General features: G+C 41.8%; 1 protein-coding gene across 3 annotated transcripts in view; it reads right to left on the minus strand.

Annotated features, from left to right (window-relative positions):
* The window catches only part of ZNF827 (zinc finger protein 827), a 178355-nt gene that overhangs the window by 47119 nt on the left and 108030 nt on the right, over positions 1-23206 (minus strand). For all 3 annotated transcript variants that reach the window (XM_059922572.1, XM_059922571.1, XM_059922573.1), the window contains exon 8: positions 16282-16385. In XM_059922572.1, coding sequence (XP_059778555.1) covers positions 16282-16385 — 104 coding nt within the window. The remainder of the gene's footprint in view (positions 1-16281; positions 16386-23206) is intronic.

The raw sequence follows: 23206 nt of genomic DNA on the forward strand, positions 1-23206 counted from the left end.
GTATTTGTATGACGCAAGTCTCAAAAAGTCTAGGAAGGATCTCCATTTCCTCAGATATTACAGATGACAAATAAAATATTGTTAAAAAGGGATTTCAACATCTGAGGATTGCTGGAGAGAGGTGGGAAGAGGCACATATTTAACTCGAACCTGAGTTTTTGATGGTTTAGTACTTGGTAGTGTTTCTGAGAAATTTCCTTATTACGTGCTATTTCCTTGAATTGGGGAAAGGCACCCTCCCCGCTCCACACACACACCAAAAGAGTCATATTATGTACTAGCAAATATGAGCTCTTCTGCTTGTCAGTAATGTATGTAGGTAACAAACATTTAGGATTTCTGTTGTAAATAACGGATGTTATTGTCTTACACAATATAATTTGGTATAACATTTGTAAAGAGCCATCATTAGTGGTTTTACGACTGTAAATCGCCTCTCCAATGGCAGAACTGGCAAGACACACATATACAATAGCCTCTAGGCATGCTTTGTGAGCATCTGTTTGAGTAATTTGCAGTTTTTATGGGTGAATTCACAGTTCCCTGCCATAGCTCTTTATAAATAATGCTGGAGCAATTCTTGGTGAAGCTAAATTCCCCTTACTTATGAAGGCATTCTCTTTTCTACAATGAATTCTAAATAATGGATTTGTCTTGTCATTTTTAAAAATAATTCTGATTTCAAATTCTGTGAGTTTCCAAGCGTTTTTTTATTGAGTTTTGTAGACTTTTTTCCATAAATATTCAGTTAACTATCTAGATAGTCATTTTAACTGATTAAGAAAAAAACCAAAATATTCAACTAAACATAATAAAATAAAAATATTTTGGGCTTCCCGGGTGGTGCAGTGGTTGAGAATCTGCCTGCCAATGCAGGGGACAGGGGTTCGAGCCCTGGTCTGGGAAGATCCCACATGCCGCGGAGCAACTGGGCCCGTGAGCCACAACTACTGAGCCTGTGCGTCTGGAGCCTGTGCTCCGCAACAAGAGAGGCCGCGACAGTGAGAGGCCCGCGCACCGCGATGAAGAGTGGCCCCCGCTCGCCGCAACTAGAGAAAGCCTTCGCACAGAAACGAAGACCCAACACAGCCAAAAATAAATAAATAAATTTATATTAAAAAAATATATATATTTTTTGATTTTTTAATTAAAAATTTTTTTTAGTTTTAACAAATTTTATTTTTTATTGCAGTATAGTTGATTTACCATATCATGTTAGTTTCAGGTGAACAGCACAGTGATTCAGTTTTATACACACACACACACACAAATATATATTCTTTTTCAGATTCTTTTCCTTTATAGGTTATTGCAAAATACTGAGTATAGTTCCCTGTGCCATACAATCCCTCTTTCATAGCTTAATAGTAAGAAAAATGAAATGAGATAAACATTGGGCAATACTCACCACCAATAATTAATTATTACAGGGATTGCACAAATTCCATCCACTATAAAAAGAATACCCAGCAAATTAAATTAACTTTCTCTGCCTCTCTTATCTTTATTCAGGGCCTCTCTGTTTCCATTAAGCCTTTCAGGGGACCTTATTAAGGCTTTAAAGATTAAACAAGAAGTCAGATTAACTTTTTAAAATGGAAGTGAGATTCTGTCATTTCTCTGCTCCAAACATTCCAGTGGTTCCTTGGATACTTGCAGGAAAGCCCAAGCCCTTGCTAGTCTCCTCGAGCCTCTGTAAGTGCTTCTCCCTCCCTCTCCTCCAGCCAGCCACTCTTCCTGCTGCCACTTCCCCAAGCCAAGCCCATCCTCCCCTCTGGGCCTTGTAGTAACTGCTCCCTTTACCCAGAACTGCACCTTCTCAGAGAGAAATTTCTCTGACCATCCTACCTTCGATGGTCCCTTTCCAACCCCCCTTACATAGCTTAGTTTTTTCATGTTATTAAATAATATAGAAATAAAATTATATATTCCATAAAAATATATATTATATACTTCCACAATGTTATTATATATGTGTGTGTATATATTATATACACACTGTATAATTATTTGTATATCATGTGTCTCTATCTCTAGCACGTAAGCCCCATAAGGACAAGGACTTTGTTCTGTTCACTGTTGTTCCCCAGACCTAAAAGGTACTCAGCGTATCATAGCTGCTTCATAAGCGTTTGTTGAATGAATACATAAACTTTCTTTTTACCCCAGGGGTGCATACACCTCATAATAGCTTCTCAGACTGCTCATCAAATACTTAATGCTACTCAGATCCTTTTATATTTAATCCCCATTTCATAGCATCTCAATGTCCTCTGACGCTAATGGAGAAGAATGAAAATTATCTAAGGGGCAGTGAATCTGTAGCCACGAAGATCGTTTTTCTAATTGACCTCTTCTTTTAGGAAACTAAACAGATGCAACAAAAATGTGAATGCTCATTTTACTTCTTGATAAAACTACTGAAAACATTCTCCATCAGCAGCTATTATTTTGTTAATTATACCTAAATGAATGATATTTATGAGACCAATAGTGCAATGCAACAGTACAAAGGGCTGTTCCATTAAACACCGTTTTCAACGACCCAGTTAAATAAGATGGTGTGCACTTCTTCTCCAACAGCAGGTGCCCTAAGATAAATTTAATTCATTAATCTCCCTTGTAAGGTTGAAAATAAGGAACCATCCTCAAACTTCAATCATTCCTCAAGTGAACTTAGTAAGTAGTCAAACTGAAATATGTACTTAAAAGACTACGGTCATATTTGTATCTCATATGAGGATTTCACAGCTCTTGGTTAATAACTTACAGGATATGTAACTTAAAATTTTTGAAACAACTCTACCAATATTTATTCATTGTAACACAAGATGTTTGGGAGCCTTGGACAAAGGCCCATCTTGTGTGTGACCATGAGAATGACTATAGTGCAACTCAAAGCATCATGACTCTTATCTTTCTCCCTTAACAAACTTACACCCTCTAATAAATTTGATTTTTTCTTTATAAGTGTTCCATGCTCATTATAGAAAACTAGAAGAACACAGACAAGTGGGGGAAAAAAAAAACCCCAAACCACAATGACAGTTCCCATCATTACCCAAAGACAACTGCTATGAACATTTTGGTGAACTTTCATTTTATTCCTTTTTCATGTCCAAATGCCTTTAAAAAAAGACATTAATTACTATGAAAGGCTTGTAATCCAAGGCAAGTCTTAGTATGACACCAGTGATGATATTTTTAAAATACCACATTTTCGAGTGATAAAAGTAACAGTTGGGAGATAGACCGGAGTGCTTTAAAAATTAACATTTTTCATAAAAATGAAAAACAATTTGGCCAAAAATAGTGTCAAAAATAACTTTCACATACCGAAAGCATGCCTACATGTTAAAAGCATTTGCAAGAGTACACATTTTTTTTTTCCTGAGTAAAATTTTCCCCTGCTTTTCTTTTGGCAAGTACCTACACAGTACATACAAAATTAGTGAGCAAAAAAAGTAATTTGTATGAGTCATCTTGCCTTTAAGACAAAATAGTTACCTAAAATCCGCATAACCCATTAATTCCTGCCTCCATACTCTAGCAAAGATTGACAGCCAGAGTTTGGACCTAATCTTTTTTATTTATTTATTTATTTGTATATCATTCTACCTCTGGGTTATCTGACTCCCTAATTATTCTGTTTCCCGTTCCTATAAAAGAGCTGATTTCCCTGATAACCTCACCACTGCCTTTCCTGGGACCTACCCATTCATGAATCTTTCAACTGAACATCCCAGAGTCTAATTCTATTCAAGTTAAAAGAGAAGCAACTGATCTGAGTGACTCATTCCTGGATACTTAAGGCAGGGACCTAGAATTTGCAGATGGATGAGGCATTTTGACTGGAAAGCCCTGCATGGGAAGAAGGTACCCAAGGGTGAACGTAACAGAGGATGAGGAAATCGTGAAGGCAGTAGTTGCCAATCAGAGCAAGACATGTGAATGGTTGGTATCCCTTAGTCTGAAGTGCTTTGATACCTTAAGATAGGTTCTACGTTCCAAACATCCCTTACAAGACTTTTTCCAAGATTTTCATCTCTTGCAGCTGAAAATATCTCCATTCACTTTTGTAGGTCTACCATTTTTTCTGGGGTCACATCTGAACATGGTTCTGTTGAAGTTGAGCTCCTTGTCCAAAGCTCCAGGCATTAACCTCATGATAAAAACTTCCAAGTGGTGTCAAGCATTCAGTACCAGAACAAACAAGATAGCTTCACCTTTGTTCAAATGATGTGTCTGATGATAAAAATAATGCATGTTTATGGTAAAAATGGAAGTCCATAAAATATAAGTAAAAGTCACTTGAAATCCTAATTACCCTGAGATAGCAGTTAACATTTCTATCCTTCCTGATTTTTCCCCTGTATGCACACATTTTTACAAACCATGGGGTCACACCATTCATGCAGATTTGTAACCTGATTTATATTCTCATCAACTGTATGAAACACTCATTTAACTCTGGCATCTAGCTGGGGCAGTTCACCAAGGGAAGATGGCTAAGAATCATTGCTTTATCCATATTTTTAGTAGTTCACTTAATTTAGAGATTATTCATTAGGGATCCAAGTCATCATATGTATAAATGATGGATTCTAAAAAAAAAAAAAAAATTGATTTGAACACATAGGTATCTCACTTTACTTTTGCTGACTTTAAAAAATTATAAAAGTGTAAATTAACGGTAAAAAAAAATAGAACAAAGGATATAAACTGAAAAATGAAAGAATGCCTCCCACTTACTATCCCTCTTCTCCCAATCCCAGTCTTTTTCACTCCTCGTGCTAATCACTGTTCAGAATTTATCTGTGGGGAAATTACCTCCACACATGCAAGCATTTTGTGCGCACATAAAATGTACCACCTCTTTAAAAAATATATAAATGGGATCATGTCACACATATTGTCTGTAGCCAGCTTTTTGTTTTTTAAAATCTAACAATATATCTTAGACATCTTTTCATATAAATTCTAAAAGATCTCCTTTATCCTTTTTTAATAGCTCTGGAATTTTCCATCGAATGTCCTATGGTTCATTTCACCAGTTCCCTACCTATGAACATTTCATTTGTTTTCATATATTTATGCGGCGAGCACAGCCTTGTCCATACACCTTAGTGTTACTTGCTCAAGTTTATTGGTAGATTAAATTCCTAGAATGGGACATGAAGGTTAAAGTTCACAAAATAACAGGGAGCACTGTATTTCTCTGTAACTTGGAGAATTCATTTCTTATTGACATCTTTAGTAGAATATTTAACGTAGGTCTTGCCTCATGTAAACCCCACAATGGCTCACAATAGAAAAAGAGAAGGAAAAGATGGGGATGAGACAGAGTGCCCTGGAGAAGACAGGTAGCTGAGGGCAGAAATGGCTGTGTATGTGTGGGAATCTCCAACTCCAGGGGGCTCATCTCAGTTGATTCTTGCAGAGGTGAGGAGAAAGGTGTAAGAGTAGGGAGGGGTGTAGCCTGACAGCTGTAGAAAACTGTTTCTCTCTTCAGGTGTAAGGAACAATTGAGGAAGTGTCAGAAAATCTGGGGGACATTTCCCAAGCAAGAGGAAAAAGCCATGTATCATTTTTTAATAATTTGCAAGAAAAAAAAATTCCCTTTCATGGGCTGCCCAAATTCCAGAGAGCTTCAGGCCTGAATTCAAATCTGTCTCACACAGTTTCCCCTTAGTATGAATGAGAGACTCTTATGTGAACTTTTGCCCTATTTGGATCAAAATATAACACTGTCTCTCAATAAAATAATTTACATTAAAGGAGGAGCTCATCTCATAAAGCAGTTGGCTCACGGATGGGAAAACAATTCTATCTGAAATAATTCCAAACTTTTTAATATGAGACTAATGACACAGGGAATTTTACGCCTGGGAAGTTTTATTATTATGCATGAAAATCAGTATTGGGTTTTCACATTAATTCCAGTGTTAACCTTTTACCTCAAAGCATCTAGTCTTCTTGGACCTCCATCTTCCACTCTCTGCCCTCAGAAATGCTGCTCTAGACTTTCTTTTGTGGCAGTTAGATCTATATCTAAGGTGAAAAAAATGAACACAATAGCCCTGCAATCTTTCTCCTGTCAAGCTTAACCGTTTAATTCTAAAAGAGAATTATGTCATGGCAGTTACCCACATTAGCTAGGGAGACCAACTATACTTGAAAAAAGCTTTATTGCACACCTTACATTTATAAAGAGGTCCATTTAAACCTACAGTCAAAATCGGATCTGTGTCATAATCAAAGTCTCATCAGATCTCTCTTAGAACATTTAACACTAGCTCTACAAACAACATAGTTTTTCAACAATATGCTTTCATCCAAGATTGATGAGCGATTACACTTGGTGGTGGCTTCTGGGAGATACCATGGTCAACAAGTCAGCTTATGCCCACCAAGGAGTTTACAGCTAAGGGAGAAGGCTGATGCTTAAATAAACAGGAAATTCTAAATATCCAAGGAGATCAAAGGAAGCGGCACCTAATCCGGTTTTGTAGTGGAAGGGGAATGCAGAGGCTATTAAACAAACAAACAAACAAACAAACCTATAGGGAGAGACTGCAGGTGTCAGTTAAACTTTATCCTGAGGGCAATGGGAAGCCACTAGGGCTGAGAGTGAGATGAGGAGATATGCCTTCTAGAAAGATTACGGCTGCAGGATGGGAAGACGGGACCATCAGGGGTGACACTGGAGACAGGAGGACCTGAGAGAGACCACTGTTGTAACCCAGAGGACTAATGATGGAGACTCGAACAAGCTTATTGGCAGCTGGGAAAGAAAGGAAAACATGCATTTAGGAGAGAGGTAGGAGGAAGAATCATGCAGGGTAACTGGTTGGAAGTGGAAGGTGGGAAAGAGGCAGTAATGGAAAACGATGCAGCAAATACTGTCATTCCTGCCCCCTCTCCTGCCATCACCTTGCCTTTATCACTTCAGCACCTGCCTTCCCACTACCAGCACGTGCCTACATTTGCCAAGGGCTTCCTCTGGCCACGGGAGCCTGCTTTGACCACCTGTGTAGTAAGACCAGGGCGTTGGGGAATTGACTCTCCTGGGAGCAGCTTGAATCTCACCTCTCTCAGTCCCTCCAGTAGAAAACTCTGAGGTGTGTGTCCTCCATGGCTTCCCAGAGTTCCCCAGTGACATTAATCTCCAATTGTCTACACAGGTAACCTGTTTGAGAAGGAACCTTCTGTTGGCTGCCTGCCTTTCCCTGGCCCGCTTGCCCGTCCCTCTCCCAAGCTTTCCTGGTCTTGCTTCCTACAAAACTCCTTGCACAAATCCTTGCCTTAGGATCTGTTTGTGGAGGAACGCAAACAAATGGTATTGAACCTTATGATTTGTGCCATGGGAGGTGATGATGTTACTCAACAAGCTAGGAAAAAAAGATAGAGCAGAGGGTTTTCATCAGTTTTCATTATTTGGGGAGGGGAGGGATGGAGACAGCAGGGGTGGGGTGGGGAATACGTTTAGTTTGGGACCTGTTGAATTCAGAGAACTTGCGAGACCCCTGTGTGGGAGGTCTCAGTAGAACTCCAGAGGAGGACGTGGGGAACCAGGGATCTCATGAAGCCAGTGCAAAGACTGCCCATACTTTTGCACTTCTAGTTCACACCTTCCTTTTCTGGATGATAGACGGAGAAGAGAAATGGTAAGGACTTTGCTAAAGGAAACACACTGCATGAGGGAGAACAGCCCCCAACTGAAGCCCCTGACCGTCATTCCAACAACCACATGGAGGAAGGGCTGTGGTGTGACGTGGGGCAGGGGTGTCTCTCTCACTGCAGAGAGGTCCCCGTTTGGCCTACATATGGGAATACAGAATGGATCCGTTTGAATGAAAAATAGATGGTCTAGTTTGCAAGCGGAACGGCTTTTCTTTTTTTCTACACTGGTTACCGGAGGGCAGTTGCTGCCCTGCAAAGGAATAAACACAAAGAAGAAATTGCATGAAATGAGAATATGTATTTTTGATAGCAAAGGAATGGAAGAACATATTGAATATACAGAAAAGGCCTTGTAGATTGAATTAGCTGGTCCCAAACTGAAGCCAGGGTCACCACATGGCAATTTTCAAACAAATACTCTCCATCGTCCATTACACATACTCAAGAATTTGACCTTTTATAGCACTATTCATTCTCCAGGCATCTCAGTAGTTTTTGCAAAAGTAAAAATACAACCACGGGCACTGCAGAGGCCTTATAAATGGCATGCAGAAAATTTTATGTTCTGCTCACAGGAAGATATCAGGCCAGGGCCGAAATGGTCACAGCCTCAGGGACCTAACCTGAGAAACACCTGAGAAACAAAGTCTTCAAACTGGATTTTTTCTTTTCCAGTATATTTTATTACAAGATATTGAATATAGTTCCCTGTGCTATAAAGTAAGTCCTTGTTGTTTATCTATTTTATATATAGTAGTGTGTATCTGCTAATCCCAAACTCCTAATTCCAACCCCCCTTCCCCTTTCGTAACCACAAGTATGTTTACTTAGCCATACAAAAGAATGAAATAATGCCATTGGCAGCAACATGGATGGACCTAGAGAGTATCATACTAAATGAAGTAACTCATTCAGAGAAAGATGAATATCGTATATCACTTATACATGGGATCTAAAACATGACACAAATGAACTAATTTACATAACAAAAAACTGTTTTTTTAAATAAAACTAATCTATTTTATTTACTTATTTTTGGCTGCATTGGGTCTTCATTGCTGTGTGCTGGCTTTCTCTAGTTGCGGCGAGCGGGGGCTACTCTTTGTTGCGGTGCGCGGGTTTCTCATTGCGGTGGCTTCTCTTGTTGCAGAGCACGGGCTCTAGGCTCGCAGGCTCAGTAGTTGTGGCTTGCGGGCTCTAGAGTGCAGGCTCAGTAGTTGTGGCGCACGGGCTTAGTTGCTCCACGGCATGTGGGATCTTCCCGGACCAGGGCTCGAACCCATGTCCCCTGCATTGGCAGGCGGATTCTCAACCACTGCGCCACCAGGGAAGCCCAAAAAACTGGGTTTTTAAAAGGGCTTTTGGATGTCACCATTTCCCGCAAAGTGCAAACACGAAAGTGTTGATGATTATCTTCAATACCAAGCGACTCAGCCCCGGTGCTATCTGGGCATAGATAAAGGGACTTAGCCCAGCGACCACAGTTTTGTCCCCTGTCTTTGTGGCTTTCCATAGATAGCTCAGGTGAGGTGTCTAAACTGGAGATAAATTTCTCCTTTGGAAAGGTTACCACAATTAAACCCCTTCAGTGTGTCAACACCACAACCGCTGGTCTGCAGAGACCTGATTAGTCACATTTTTGAGAAGGACTAACTTGGACACGAAGACCTTTCTCTTCAAAGAATTTTTAATGGAGTCAACAGCTCCCCTTTGGAATTCACCTACACTCTGACTGAGACCAAACTAGGCTGGTGAGGGACAAATGGAGCTAGTTGCGAGCACATCATTTTTAGCCTCAAATAACATTATCTGGATCAGGAAGCTCTGTAACAACAAAACCTTCTCCCTCTAGTAAACAGCTGGACAGACTACATAGGGCATCTTTTGTAAGTACATCAGAGAAATGCTGTAAGCAGTGCAGAATGCTTTCCCAATTTGAAACAGAACGGGAATCAGAGATATCAAACTATATGTCACTTAATTCGGGGCAATTTTGTGCTACAAATGGAAATGTTCCTGTAAACTAAAAATTGTCTACTTGAAAGACAGCTGGCATCGTCATCACTTTCATAGTCTCTGAAGTGAAGATGCACTCGTATTGATGGCCTGGAGGTGGCCACGTGGCATCAAGACCCACCTATTTGTGAATAAGACAATTAGCCTTAACACAGCTGGATGAATTTTCACAAAATTACCCATGCATACAATCAGCAGCCAGATCAAGAAATGAAACGGTCCATCTTCCCAGATGCCCTTCTTGTGCCCGCTTCTCAGTCACTACCATCCCCAATACTGTCCTTCAAGGATTATGTCCCTTCCCCAACTCTTAGTGGGTGTGGTAGAATTTCTAGTAGACTAAACTGATGTTCCCCATACCAGTATATAGTTTTGGCTCCACAAGGAAAATAAAGAAACTTGAGTTGAGGTCACAGTACCACTACAGATGGCAGTTTCTGAAAAAGAGGGGATGTGGAAGAAGCTTGAAGCTCTTCTATTCTCTTTCTACTGGAAGCTTAGCTAGGGCTAAACCCGGGCTCTCCTGATTCCCAGTGGAGAACTTTTCCTTTTGCATTGCTCATCAGATCACCACTCACTTCAGTGTTATGTGTCTTATTTAAGCAGGAGGTTTTAACCAGGTTCATGAAACTTATTTCTACAGCTCAGACACTCCATTAAAGGTTACTGAAAAGAAACATTGTTTCTTTAAAGTTTCTTGACTGAAAGAAACATTCCAAGTGACTATGATTACTAGATATCAAAGCACTAAGGGAAGAAAGAAAAGAATTAAAAGGGAAGAGGACAAAATTAGCATTATATTAATAAACAGTACATTCTTATCTTGTCACTGCTTTGAAATATCTTACTTAAAGGACTACTTTTTATTCCTAACTAAAAGAAGGCCATCCATCAGTACTACTTCAGATGTCAACTGGGAGTACATATGGGCAAACACTGGAGAGATGTGCTTCTTTGCTCACTGCTGGTGACACATTACCTGACTTAGGAGGCAGTGTGACAGGGCAGAAAGAGAGAAAATGCACTGTGGAGTTCTGGGTTTGAATTCACGGGCTGCCACTCACCAACTGGATGATTCTGAACAAGTTATTACAGGCATATCTTGCTTTATTGTGCTTCGCAGATATTGCTTTTTTTTTTTTTTTTAACAAATCGAAGCTTTGTGGCAACTATGCATTGTCAGATGATGGCTAGCATTTTTTAGCAATAAAGTATCTCTTAACTAAGGTATGTATGTTGTTTTTTAGACATGATGCTATTGCATACTTAATAGACTACAGTATGCTGTAAACATAACTTTTATATGTACCGGGAAACCAAAAAATTTGTGTGACTCACTTTATGGTAATATTGGCTTTATTGTGGTTGCCTGGAACTGAACCCACAATATCTCTGAACCCATGAAACCCTTAATGTCTCCGCAAAAGGTACAAACTTCCAGTTGTAAGATAAATAAATTCTGGGGATGAAATGTACAGCACGGTGACTGTAGTTAACAATACCACATTGCAGGTTTGAAAGTTGCTAAGAGAATAGATCTTAAAGGTTCTCACAAGAAAAAAAATTTGTAACAATGTGAGGTGATGGATTTTAACTAGACTTATTGCAGTGATCATTCTGCAACATATGTATATCAAATCATTAGGTTGTACATCTTAAACGAATACAATGTTATATGTCAATTATATCTCAATGAAACTGGAAAAAGGGTATTAAATCTCTCTGAACCTCCATTTAGTCACCTGTAAACTGAGCATAATTCCTATGTCTCAATGGGTTGTTTTCAAAATTAAATGAGATGACACAGATCCCGGGCCTGACAATTTAGCAGGTCGTTGATAACTATTAACTTCCTCCTCTGTACAGGATGGATCTGTTTAATCAAAAAGGAGCTTAAGCCACAAAATGATACACACCAAACAACACCCAACGTTCCACTGTTTATCCATGACTTAGTCTGAATTTTAAAAGAATCTGCTGTGTTTGAAAAAGGATTGAAGAAAACACTTTGCTGTAATCCAGGAAAGCTTGGTATGTCTCTCTCTCTCGAGATATGAGTCGGGACGTCTTAGCATAAACAAAGGTGACATGCACATCTTTTAAACCCACTGCCTGAGAGAGGTCATTCCTATCTGGGCAGCTGCACGGCAGGCCAAGAGTTAGTCACTGGTGGTACTCTAATGCAAGGCACCATTAATTTAGATCTCAGAAAAGTGTATATGACGTGGTACAACTTGTATTAGAGTGATGGGCAGAACAGAGAGAGGAAAATGGATCAAGAATTGGCCTGGGGACGAGGCAGACCATTCTAAACGTGCCTTTTTATTTAACGTCAAACCTGATTGGCATATCAAGTCTTGAACTAAATTTTGCCCATGTCCTTCACTTCTTGTTTGGATGTTATGAACAATAACAACAAAAAGAGTTTCTTTTTTTAAAGGGAATTTAGCAAATAATGGGTGAAGGGATTTACAAATACAACTGCTGATATGTTTTACATTGTCTGACTCTAAGCTCCATCTGAAATAACAAACAGAAGCATCGGTGACTCCAAACACAGGGAAAGAGTTCCACGGAGACCTGCATTTTCCTTCACACCCGCTCTGCTTGTGTTTTTGTTTTTTTTGGCTTAATACAGAGCAAACATACTGTGACTTCAAAATCATAATAAAACAGAATTGAAGCTCCACATCGCCTAAAAGCAGTGCCGGGACGTAAACCCTTCTCTTAATAGCCTTTGCTTCGGAAAGACGACGGGAAAACAGAAATAGCTGCAGGTACATGGCAATGGGTCTACTCCTTGCACAGAACTGCCCTTCGTGCCCTGGAAAACACCTGACCTCAGAATCTTTCCTCTATTAGTGTAAATCTTTTACAAACTGAGACAACTATAAATTAGACAAAGTACATTAAATTACACAGAGTCTGTAATTTTATCTCCCCCATAATAGGAAATCTCTTTTATTTCTTTTGTACAATCCCCACCAGCCACGGCACTAGCCAGGGTGCACTCAGTCACCTATTCACGGCCTTCAGGTTATTTTGTCCTCACATCCCTCCAGCAGACAATGACAGCAGCTTTTAACTCATTGTTTTATTAAGGATTCCTGGTGTTACCTCCGCCTAAGACATTCACGGCAAGTAAAAATGTTAGGTCTTGGCTCGTGAGCATTTTTTGGTTCACAGGAAAGCCAGTCTAGAAATAGTGGCAACAACCGGGTCCAGGACACTGCGAAGCTCTGTGTTTATTCTGTTTCTCTGGGATGGTGGCAGCTGTGTGTCTTAGAGACCATCTGCCGAAGGCAAATGCCTAGTTAACAGTGCTATTCTCAATTTTTCCATGATCCGCGGTGCTACCACCTCTCCCCATTTTGCTCTCTCCCACACCGCTTGCTTCGTGCTCCAAGGCCTGAAACACAATCACAACCCACTGCGTGCATCGCTTTGGCCTGGAGCTGCCAGGCCTTCAACGATACTCTCACGTGGTACACTCTCCTGCCCCGTGGTCTCACTCCAAAGGCGAATGGGAGAGAATTTCATCCCACTGATAGAGGTATATAAATATATACCAATATATATCGTTGAATTAATGCTGTGGGTTTTCAGCATTTGCAAGGGCCTTCTTGGATTGGAACTAGGCACATTAAACCTCATTAATTGTGGTCTCCACTAGTTGGGACTCTGAGATCATTCTCCAGGCTGACATTTATCTCTGCATGATGTGTGGCAAGAAGAAGTTTGCTAAGTAAATAAAGAATGGAAAAAATATTTTAATGGTGACGTTTAAATTACCCAAGAGAAGATGTCCAAGGGTGCTGAGGCTTTTATTTATATACTCACAACAAATGATTTTCTGCCTAGTCACTAAAGCCAGCTATCTCCTTCCTGGCTTCCCCATTTCTACACAGCCGCCATAGGTCCCTCATTCAACCTGCTGATAACAAAGCTAACCAAACTAGTCAACTAGCCCATTTCCTGCCTGTCCTATCCCCGTCCTCCTTTTCTCGGATCCAGGCCCTCATTAACAATGCTGCCGTAAGTACTAGAGCATCTTCATAGGACAACTCGTTCTTGCCACATCGTCAGTGATTCCGAAATCTGCTGCCCACTTGGTCTTCCGAAATCTTCTATAGGAATTTATGATTCTTACACCCTAGAATCTTAAGATCTTTAACTGTGGCTTCAAAATTTCTTTGTTCCCAGCACTGCATTTAGCAGAGTCCTGGAACAGACGTAGGTCCACCATATCTATCTAAGACCCCTGGGGCCTGATGTATTTTGGGATTCATACTTTTTCCGATTTCAGATGATAATATGGTGCGTAAGATATTATTTTATGTAACACTCCGATGGGCCTTCATAATCAAGCACATTGATATTTCTGCAACAAAAATGTATGGATTTCATCCCTGGCATAATACATAAAGGATATAGATAGCCTCCCATTAGGTTTTGCCACCAAACAACTTATTCAAAAAATTATGGATTTCAGAATTGTGGGTAAGGGACTGGGGAGCTTGAGTAGGTGGTACACAACGGCCATTTATCACTGTCCAGATGTCAAACACATGTTTTCTTGAAAAGTCTCCATACTGCAATCTTTTGTTAGTTCAGATTGGTCTTCTCCACAATTCGTCCAAATTATCAAGGTTTTCCTTACAAAATACATCTTCGGATTACAAGAACTTTGTGATCACCAGGTTGTCCTTACCACTTTTAATTTTTCTAATTCTCCATTTCTAAAGCATTTTTACCTTGCTTGCTTTAAATAGGCCCTTTTTAGTTGTCTATTTTGGCAAAATTTAAATATAGTCATTTTGCCTATCCTCTGCCTTTTCAAGAACAGAGACTGGTTATCCCTCAAGAATGGTGGATTTACATTAAAAAAATCCCAGTTATGCTGACTTCTCCCCCCAAAATAAGAGTTCACTTTTTAAGGGTGAGTTTATCTAATTTGTAATAAAAGTCTGTCAAGCGAATCATAGGAAGTTCCCCAGCCGACAACACAACACACATAGTTAAACATATGACTTTTTGAGGGCGAGCTGTAACTTGACCAATAAACCCTTCTTAGAATATAGCCAAGCCACACATTAAGCCAGCAATGCAGGGTTTGTATATACAACATGGGATGCTGGCTGTATGGGTCACAGCATTCTGACAGGCAATTACTAGGCAGTTATTTTGACATTAGAAAGTCACAATCCATCAACTTAACAGCAGGGTGATAATTTGGGGAACAGGGAGATGGTTATTCAAAAAGACACTGTGGGAAGTAAACAGTAGTTCAAATAGCCCCTGTTTGAGAATGAAGACATCAACTAACCAGACTTTCTTTCCACCTCTAGAACCAGGTATTATGTAATGTGTTTTTGTGTAAGCATGTTATTTATGGGGTTTGAATAGAAAAGCCCTGCCAGGCTAACAAGGCTGCAGGTCCCTGGACTCTATAGAGATGAGGAGAAATGGATCTGCCATCACAAGACTAAAGAACGACAAGGAGTGCCCTTTTCCCCACTGTTTGTCACGGACCACTTCCAACGACCTGTGATATCCACAAGCCAGTATCTCAGAAGATGCTCCTTGGCTCTTTCTGAATCGCAAAACACGCAGCCCTGCAGCCATTTGCATCTGTGACACGGGCTCCTTGCGTGTGAGGGGGACACCGGACTTTATTCTTGCAGGAATTCCTGGCCAACAACCCTGCTGTGAGCCCCTCGTGCACACATGTGGCCTTGGTCTCTCTTGGACACATGAATGGGTGTGGAGGCCACCAAGAGCTTCTGAAATTCTCTCAGTGATTGGGAGCTGAAAGCTTCCTGGCAGCTGGACTGGTGGTACTGGGGTGGGGGAGGGGTGGGAAGGGAGGAGGGACTCCAGGGCAGGGGTTCTCAAATGTTCTCATTTCATGACAACTCTGAGAATGCACTCGTAAGTCCTGAGGGATGGCCATGCTGTTGGTAAAGGGACAGCAAGCACATCTTTCTTTTTGCTCGGGAAGGGAGCAATGAAAAAGGAAGCGTGGATAGGAAATTGTGCATTGATGCTGAGGTGGCAAAAGGGAGCGGTAGATGGATCTATGCGGATCCTCTCAGAACAGAGGCGAAATCTGGGTGGCAAGACTGTCTTAACAAGCTGTGTTGCTGCCATGGAAACCGAAGTGGTCTTTGTGGTGGCCTACACCCCCCCCAGGGTCATGATCTTCCCGGTCCGCGACTAGCGGTCTTGCCACCGTCCTCCTCCATCTTCCTGGCTGCCTGCCTAAAATACTGACAACGTGGAAAGCAAATTATTTCCAGGTTATACTTCGCTATTTCAAAGGAATTCACTCTACGAATGAAACATCAGCGGGTAAAGAACAATAAGCTCCTGCAGCAAAGAAGAAGAGCTTTCTTACTGTCTGCTTTTTCTGTTAACAAACTTTTGTGGCTATTTAAATTTTCTCTCTCCTTTCAAAAACCTAGCTTCAGATGAGTAACTTCAGCCTATAAACTGAACGAACGTATCTGAGAATCCACGCATTTCAGAAAAGTAATTTTTAAGCAACCATTAGTAGAAGCAAAATCGACAATGTTTCCATACCTGGAGCTGATATTCTTCCGTGAAGCACAGATTCACTGGGCAGCAGGTCTTTTGAATTGGAGGTGAATGGTGATTGTCTAAATGTATCTTCTGAAAAGAAAGGGCTGGGGGTGGGGAAGGAGGAGGGAAGTTTAGTAAATCAAAGTTATTTAAGATACCCAGAGCATCTGGCCCCAAATATATACGTATACACAAACAACATGTGGGATAACGTATTTTTTAAATGCTGTTTAGAGACTGTAAGATTGTGCTTAAAATGGAGAAAGAGAGACTATATTACATCAGACAAGTGCCATCTGCACATTCTGCCTATTGGTTGTATACTTAAGGTGAACAGATGAAACATCTTTGATACATTCTTAAACCCACTATCAGGACAGCTGAGCAGTAAATTTTACTTTTGCACTGTATGATCTGGGAGCGAGCTGTGCCTGAATGAAGACCAAGCACATGAGTCAGATCAGAAAAGCCTGTTTTGGAGGTCTTTCCAGAGTGGTGACAGATTTGCCCCAGCTCGCCCACATTTTGTCACCTGACCCCTCAGGGACCAATGGCACCCCTCGGAAGGGCAGATGGCTGGAGTCAGGGTCCGCCGAGCCGATGGAGACAACTCGCTGGTCCCCCACAGGAACTGAGTCTGCATCCTACAACTGTCTTGGTTTGGAAGGAGTTAAAGCCAGCTAATGGGGCTGCCAGAAGGGACCCCGGGGAGCACTTTCATTTTTCAAGAAACTGAGGCTTTGACTTGAGTGATTCTAAGCTCCCCTAGTGACTCAGCGAGAACTAGACACCAGACACCCAGGCAGGGTTTTCCCCTTATACCACAGCCATAGTGAACACAAACACTTTGGCTGCTTTTAATCAGAGGATTTTAACCCAGTCATAGGCTCCATCTCCCATGCCTCTAAAGTAAACTATATTGCGATCACGTGTGAGAATACTGGAATACACAACAGAGTCCAACATGGAGCACGGGAAGCCCTATCACTGTACAACAGAGCAAATTTCACTCGGTGCACAGGTGATGGAAGGTTCATAGGCGCCAGCAGCGCAGCCCAGAGCTAGCAGGAAGCCACCAGCACGCTGAGGCTGGAGAGACAAAAGGCAGAGGTAAATGGAGCCCAGGGAACTGAGGTCACCTGGTGGAAGCTGGAGGCAAGGTGAGCCTGCCCAGCAGGGAGCTGGGACCACAGAGGTGCAGCCGCAGCAGGAGGCAGACAGGGAGGGCAAGGAGGGAGGGAGGGAAATACCCCGCCTCTTTCTTAAGCCCCACCCCCACCACATCAAAGGCTCTGATTGGCTGAACCTTCCCGGAAGTCAGAGATGTACAGCCTGCCGGATCGGCTCCTGCAAAACTGCAGATCAGGGGAAGGAACAGATCTGGGGTCACGCAAGCCTAGGACTCCTATGACTGGTGCTGCTTTTCCAAACATGCCAAAAGGCTACGGCTTACTGTTATTAAATATTAAAAAGGAAAGATTAAGATAAAAATGGAAGACATATCCATCTTTTAAAAATAAAACACACAGTTAACAGTATAGTTTCACATGACTCTCAGGCTAGATTTGATGCAACTTTGTGTGGCATGCTTTTCTTTTTTTTTTTGTATTGTTTCTGATAATAAAATTTTAATCATTACCCTTTCCTCAGACTGTTTTATCTCTCTCTTTTTTTTCACACACACACTGTATTTTATTTTTACAAGAGATAAATAAGCTGACACCAAGCATTGTAAATGGATGACCACAACAAAAGCAACAATGATTGCAATTACCAAACATGAAACACACTCATACTATGTCATAATATTGACATTCAGTCCAGTAATCCTCCACTGTAACAGCTCCTTTACTTTGCAGGGAAAATTGATTTGTATATTTTTTGCCTCTGAGTCCTTGTGGGATTTTTTTTTTTAATTCAAACAGAAAGTCACAAAAATTATACTCATCCTCATCAGTTCACTCAGTCCCATGTAATTAATTTTTTTTTATCTTGATCTTTTGTTAGCACTTTTATGAATTCATCAGTTTTCCATTAGCGTTCTGAAAATGTGTGGCATGCTTTTTATTTGTATCTTAAACATAAAACAATTTAAATAGGCTTAAAAAGTGAACTGGCTATAGGCTAGTCAGTGATGGGGAGTGGGGAGACGTTGTTTTGTGCCAAACAACTCAAAACCTGCAAGTGATACAAAACTTGTGAAAGGATAAAGCAAGGCAGCATGGAGGCTAAGAGAGTGCACTTGAGAGTGGGCAGTTCTAGGTCCAAACTCCAGCTCCACCACTTACGGCTGTGTGACCTTGCACAAATCGCTTAACTTTTCTGAGTCTTCGTTTCTTGTCTATAAAATGGGACGTTAATAGCATCTATACCTACTCTAGGAGGACTGAGTAAGATGGTTCATGGAATGTGCTTTTCACAGTGTCTGGCAAATAGTAAGTGCTCAATTAGCGTAAGCTGTTTTTATCTGTATCTCTGCCTAGCTCAAAAGGGAGCATAAATTAATCAACCTTTCCTCACAAGTCGACAAAAAGATTAGAGTTTCCTTGCATAAGATGCATGAAGAAAAGGCCACTCTGATACTGAAGGGTCCGTTGACCGCTGGAGAGATTCGGTTAATTTCTAACTCTTCCACAAAGGAAACTGTTTAGAATCAAAGAACTTCTAAGGAGGTAGAGCCCTTGGAGGACTGTTGGTCAGACCCAGAGTGTGAGATTTCTCGAATCCCACCTCCTCAGCTCTGAAGCATCTATACAAGGTGACAATGACATGCTCGTGTTTGATTGGACAGTTCAGATGGGAACCACCACCGGCTGGCCCAAGGGCACAGGGTAAACGTCAGGCAATGGGCCTTCGGTTACCCTGGAATGACACTGGAATCTGAGAGTTCAGGAAGCTCATGGAACTGTTTGGTCTGAAATGTGGAGACTTCCTTTGGGGACACCCAGATCCCCTAGAGAGGCCCCCTAAGGTATCTAGGAATATCACCCTTCTTGCCACAGAGAAAGGTGTGCACTACCCTCTTTCCCTCAGTTTTGCAGTAACTGCAATTTAGTGAGTGCCTGGGCAGGCCAGGCACTGGGAACATAACATCAGCGAAACTGGCTACGGCTGCAACTGTTAAGAGGGCTCAAAGACCTGCGTGGCTACCACGACTAGACTAACGCTGTGGAAGGGAGGGGCGCGGGGTGGCAGTGCGGGCCCGGCCAGGAGCGGGTCTCCTGCGGAAGCCACAGCTGAGCTGCGACCTCAATGGACAGCAGGGTTGTCAGGGTTCCCGGTGGCTGGGGGAAGTGTCCCCTGCACAGTGAGAGATCACAGCCAGTCTGCGGAGCGGGGTGAAGCTGGAGCGCCGGGCAGGGTGGGCACACCGAGTGCAGGGATCCCGGCTTTGTCCTAACAGTCCTGGAAAGCCCGGCGGTGTGTTCAGTAAGGCGGGGACGCAGTATGATCGCAGTTTCAGGAAGCTCCGCCCGGTGGGTTGGAGAACCCAAGGCAGGCGGCCAGAGCAGCAGTCCATATGGGACGTGGTGACTCTGGTGGCCAACACTGCAAAGCGGCAGCGACACAGGCAGATTGAAAAATAGCTTAAGAAACAGGGCAGGTAAAGACCACAGGTACGTTTCCAACCAACCCGAAGGTTTCCAGGTGAAGCAGGCAGAGGCGGCCACGCTACGTGCTGGGAGGCGCATCCTAGGTTTTGCTAGCTCTGCGTCGTCACGTGTTCTCTTCAACAGATTTTCACGCACATGCGGAGTGAAGCCCTATTACCATCTAGCCGCTCAGAAGAAACGGAGGCAATCGCTGAGGGAAACAACATTGCAAATAATTTTCTACCCTGGAGGCCAGCTTTATCCTGTATAGAAAAGAAAAGATTTCTCCTGAAGAAGTGGAGAATTAGAAGGGGATGAGGCTGGATACTAGAAAAGCACAAAAGGACTGGCAATGTTAGGGGCAAAGAGTCAATGGAGAAACTTTGACAAGTCAAGGCAGCTTAAGACTGGTGTAAGGTCTTATCTATAAAGAGAAGATACTACGTTAACAGAGCATGTCTCAGACCAGACACCCCGCTGCAATGCTCCGCATTCGGATCCATTCACGCTGGGAAGTGAGAGTGCAGTGGTTTAGCACTGAGTTTGGAATCAGAAGGATCTGAGTCTGAATTCCATATTGGCCACTTGATGGTGAAGTGATCTTTGTCAACAACCTCCCTAGCCTGTTTCATCATTGGAAAAGAGCTTTTAAAATACCATCTTTATAGGGGAGCTGTAAAGGGTTAAATAAGATATTTCATGTTAAAGTTCCTAGTACATCGTACATGCTCAATAAAAATGGCAACTAACACGTGTATTGCTTACTAAGTATCTGGCACTGCTCTAAAGGGCTTTGTGTATATTAACTTCATTGAATCCTCACAAGGACCCTCTATAGGGTGTCGACGATTACTATTATCATCCATATTTTACAGATGAAGAGACTCAGGTACAAAGAAGTTAAGTAGTTGTCCATGCCCGTGGGCTGAGACAGGATTTGAACCCAGGCCTGTTGGCATCGCATTTTGCACCCTTGCCCGTTAAACTAAACTACACTGCCTTTTGCTTGGTCTCTTAACATCTAGGGAACGCATGGACAATACAAAGTCATGGATCCTTCTTGGAACTGACAGAACAAAAGGAAGAGACAGTGGAAGAAGGGAGGGAAGGGGGGTGGGAGTACTGTTTCAGTACGCAGGATCCTAGGTCACCAAAGAAAGGCTTTGTCAATTGAGAAATAGAACATGTGAAAAATGATTTGGTTATCTTTAACTTTCTGCCTGTGTTCTGAGAACAGAAGATGCTGTACTTATAACTTAGCACCAAGCAAGGTCATTCTCAGAATGTGGAGATGGTCATCCTTAGGCCCATTTTCTTTTCCTGTGCCTCACAGGGTCTGTAAAGTGCAGAAGCCCATCTGCTCTCAGAGGACGTCCAGCTCTGTGGTGAACAAACTGGCCCCTCGTTCAGGCCACAGGGACTGTGGGTGACGGGAGAGGGTGGCGGGCAGAGAGGGGAGGCCCCGGAGGTACCCGATACAGGATGAACCGGGTCTGCACTTTTCAGGGAGGAAAAGAGTCAATGAACTGCAGGTTTTACGATGTACTAGACTCTGAAGCGTGTGTGTACCGTCCTTCAACTGCTTAGATAGTTACCAATTCTTCCAGGAAAAAAGGAGCAAGCTAGCAAATGCCGCGTGGTTCGTGCTTCCTGACCCAATTTAGTCATTTTAGTGTGAAAAAGCCCCTCCACCGGAAAGAGAGCTTAGGAAGTGGAAAACGCAAAATCCGTCCAGAAAATGATTTATTTCTAGTTCACATTTTTTGGTAAAAAGTTGGTAGAGAAGCAGGTTGACTAATAGCTAATGGCGGAAGGGACTGTCACTTATTCTCATTTAACAAAATCACCACCTTCCACAGTGGCTCCCCTTTGGTCCTGCACAATGACAGGCCACCTGAACACTAGCTAACTCGTATAAATACTCGATAAACACTCAGACACAGCATCTGGAAGATGTTGGTGTAGACTTAGAACTGCCAAACGCCCCCATTACTTTTCCTGCCTTTTGTTACTTGGAAAAGACAAAACGTTTATTTATTCGAGTTTCTTTTCTGAATAAAAATGAAACGGACAATGAATGCGTATTTTGATTTTTCTCCTGCAGAAAATCTAAGGGTTAAAATAGGAAGGGGCACTGGTGTCACGGTGACTGGACAATTCCAGGCATTAGATGGCATGGGCTGTGAGGTCAACAGCTCAGGGCTGCAGAAAGAAACGATTTACAATAAATAATAAAAGAGTCCATAAAAGATTATGGCTCTAAATAGGGATACGTTTTGCTAACTGCTGACTGCGGCACAAATATTTCCACCTTTAACATCTGAGTGCCGACAGGAGTTCGGCTTCGTGAAAAACAGAAGGCCCATCTACTTACAAACCATCCCCCCCGGGGTGCCACCACTGAAACCTACACGTTACGGGAATTCTTGTTTTGATGGCAATAGCAAAGCAGAACAAAACAAAAAAGGAAAAGAATAAGGTGGATATAGTATGTAAGAGAAAGTTAAGAAAAAATACTTCATGCTTAGTAGTGGCACTATAATTTAAAAGGAACACCAGAGAAGAAGTCATTTTTTTTCCTTCTAAAAGACAATAACTTTTAGGACTGAACTTGGGGATGGCAAATAGAAAAGAAAGATTAAATAAGAAAAAAAGACTTTGCTCTGCAATGAATTTGTCCTCAGACTCTAGAAAGATCTACATATTTCAGGGTAGAATGAAATTCTATTAAATGTAAGCGTTTCGGGCAAATCATCCTGAAGTGATATTCTGACTTCAATCCGCACATAGACAAAATTTTCTTTAATCAATAAAAAAGATGGTGTTTTTTCAAGTAAAAGTACTTAATTATTTATTCAGCTATGTATCATATAACATAACAGGGCTTCTGGATTGTTTTCTAAGAGCTGATTAAATATGTCCAAAAGAATGTTGGTTAATTTTTATTTCATTTTGTTTTATTTTAAGGAAATTTTAAGACCAAATTATCTGACTTAGATATTTCGGAGAAGCTATATATTGCGGAAGGAGAGCCAGAGCCCCCTTCTGTGGTGGGAAAGTTCTGTGGAAGCCAATGTTTTCCCTCTGCAGCTGCTACCTGCCTCCCAGCAGACCCCAGCCCCTGGGCCACCTCACCAGATGGCCATCTGTCCGTCCTGGTAACAGGGCTGCCTCAATCTCTACTTAGCCCCAGCTCTCAAGTCAGGACACTGAAATACTTCTTTTCTGTATGGATGTATCAGGTTAATTTTTTTAAGAACTGAAATTCCATACATTTATCAACCACCATTGTACTGATATTTTTAAAACTCTGACCTCTGAATCACTTAGAC

Source organism: Balaenoptera ricei, chromosome 5, assembly GCF_028023285.1.
Source record: "Balaenoptera ricei isolate mBalRic1 chromosome 5, mBalRic1.hap2, whole genome shotgun sequence".
Lineage (NCBI taxonomy): Eukaryota > Metazoa > Chordata > Mammalia > Artiodactyla > Balaenopteridae > Balaenoptera > Balaenoptera ricei.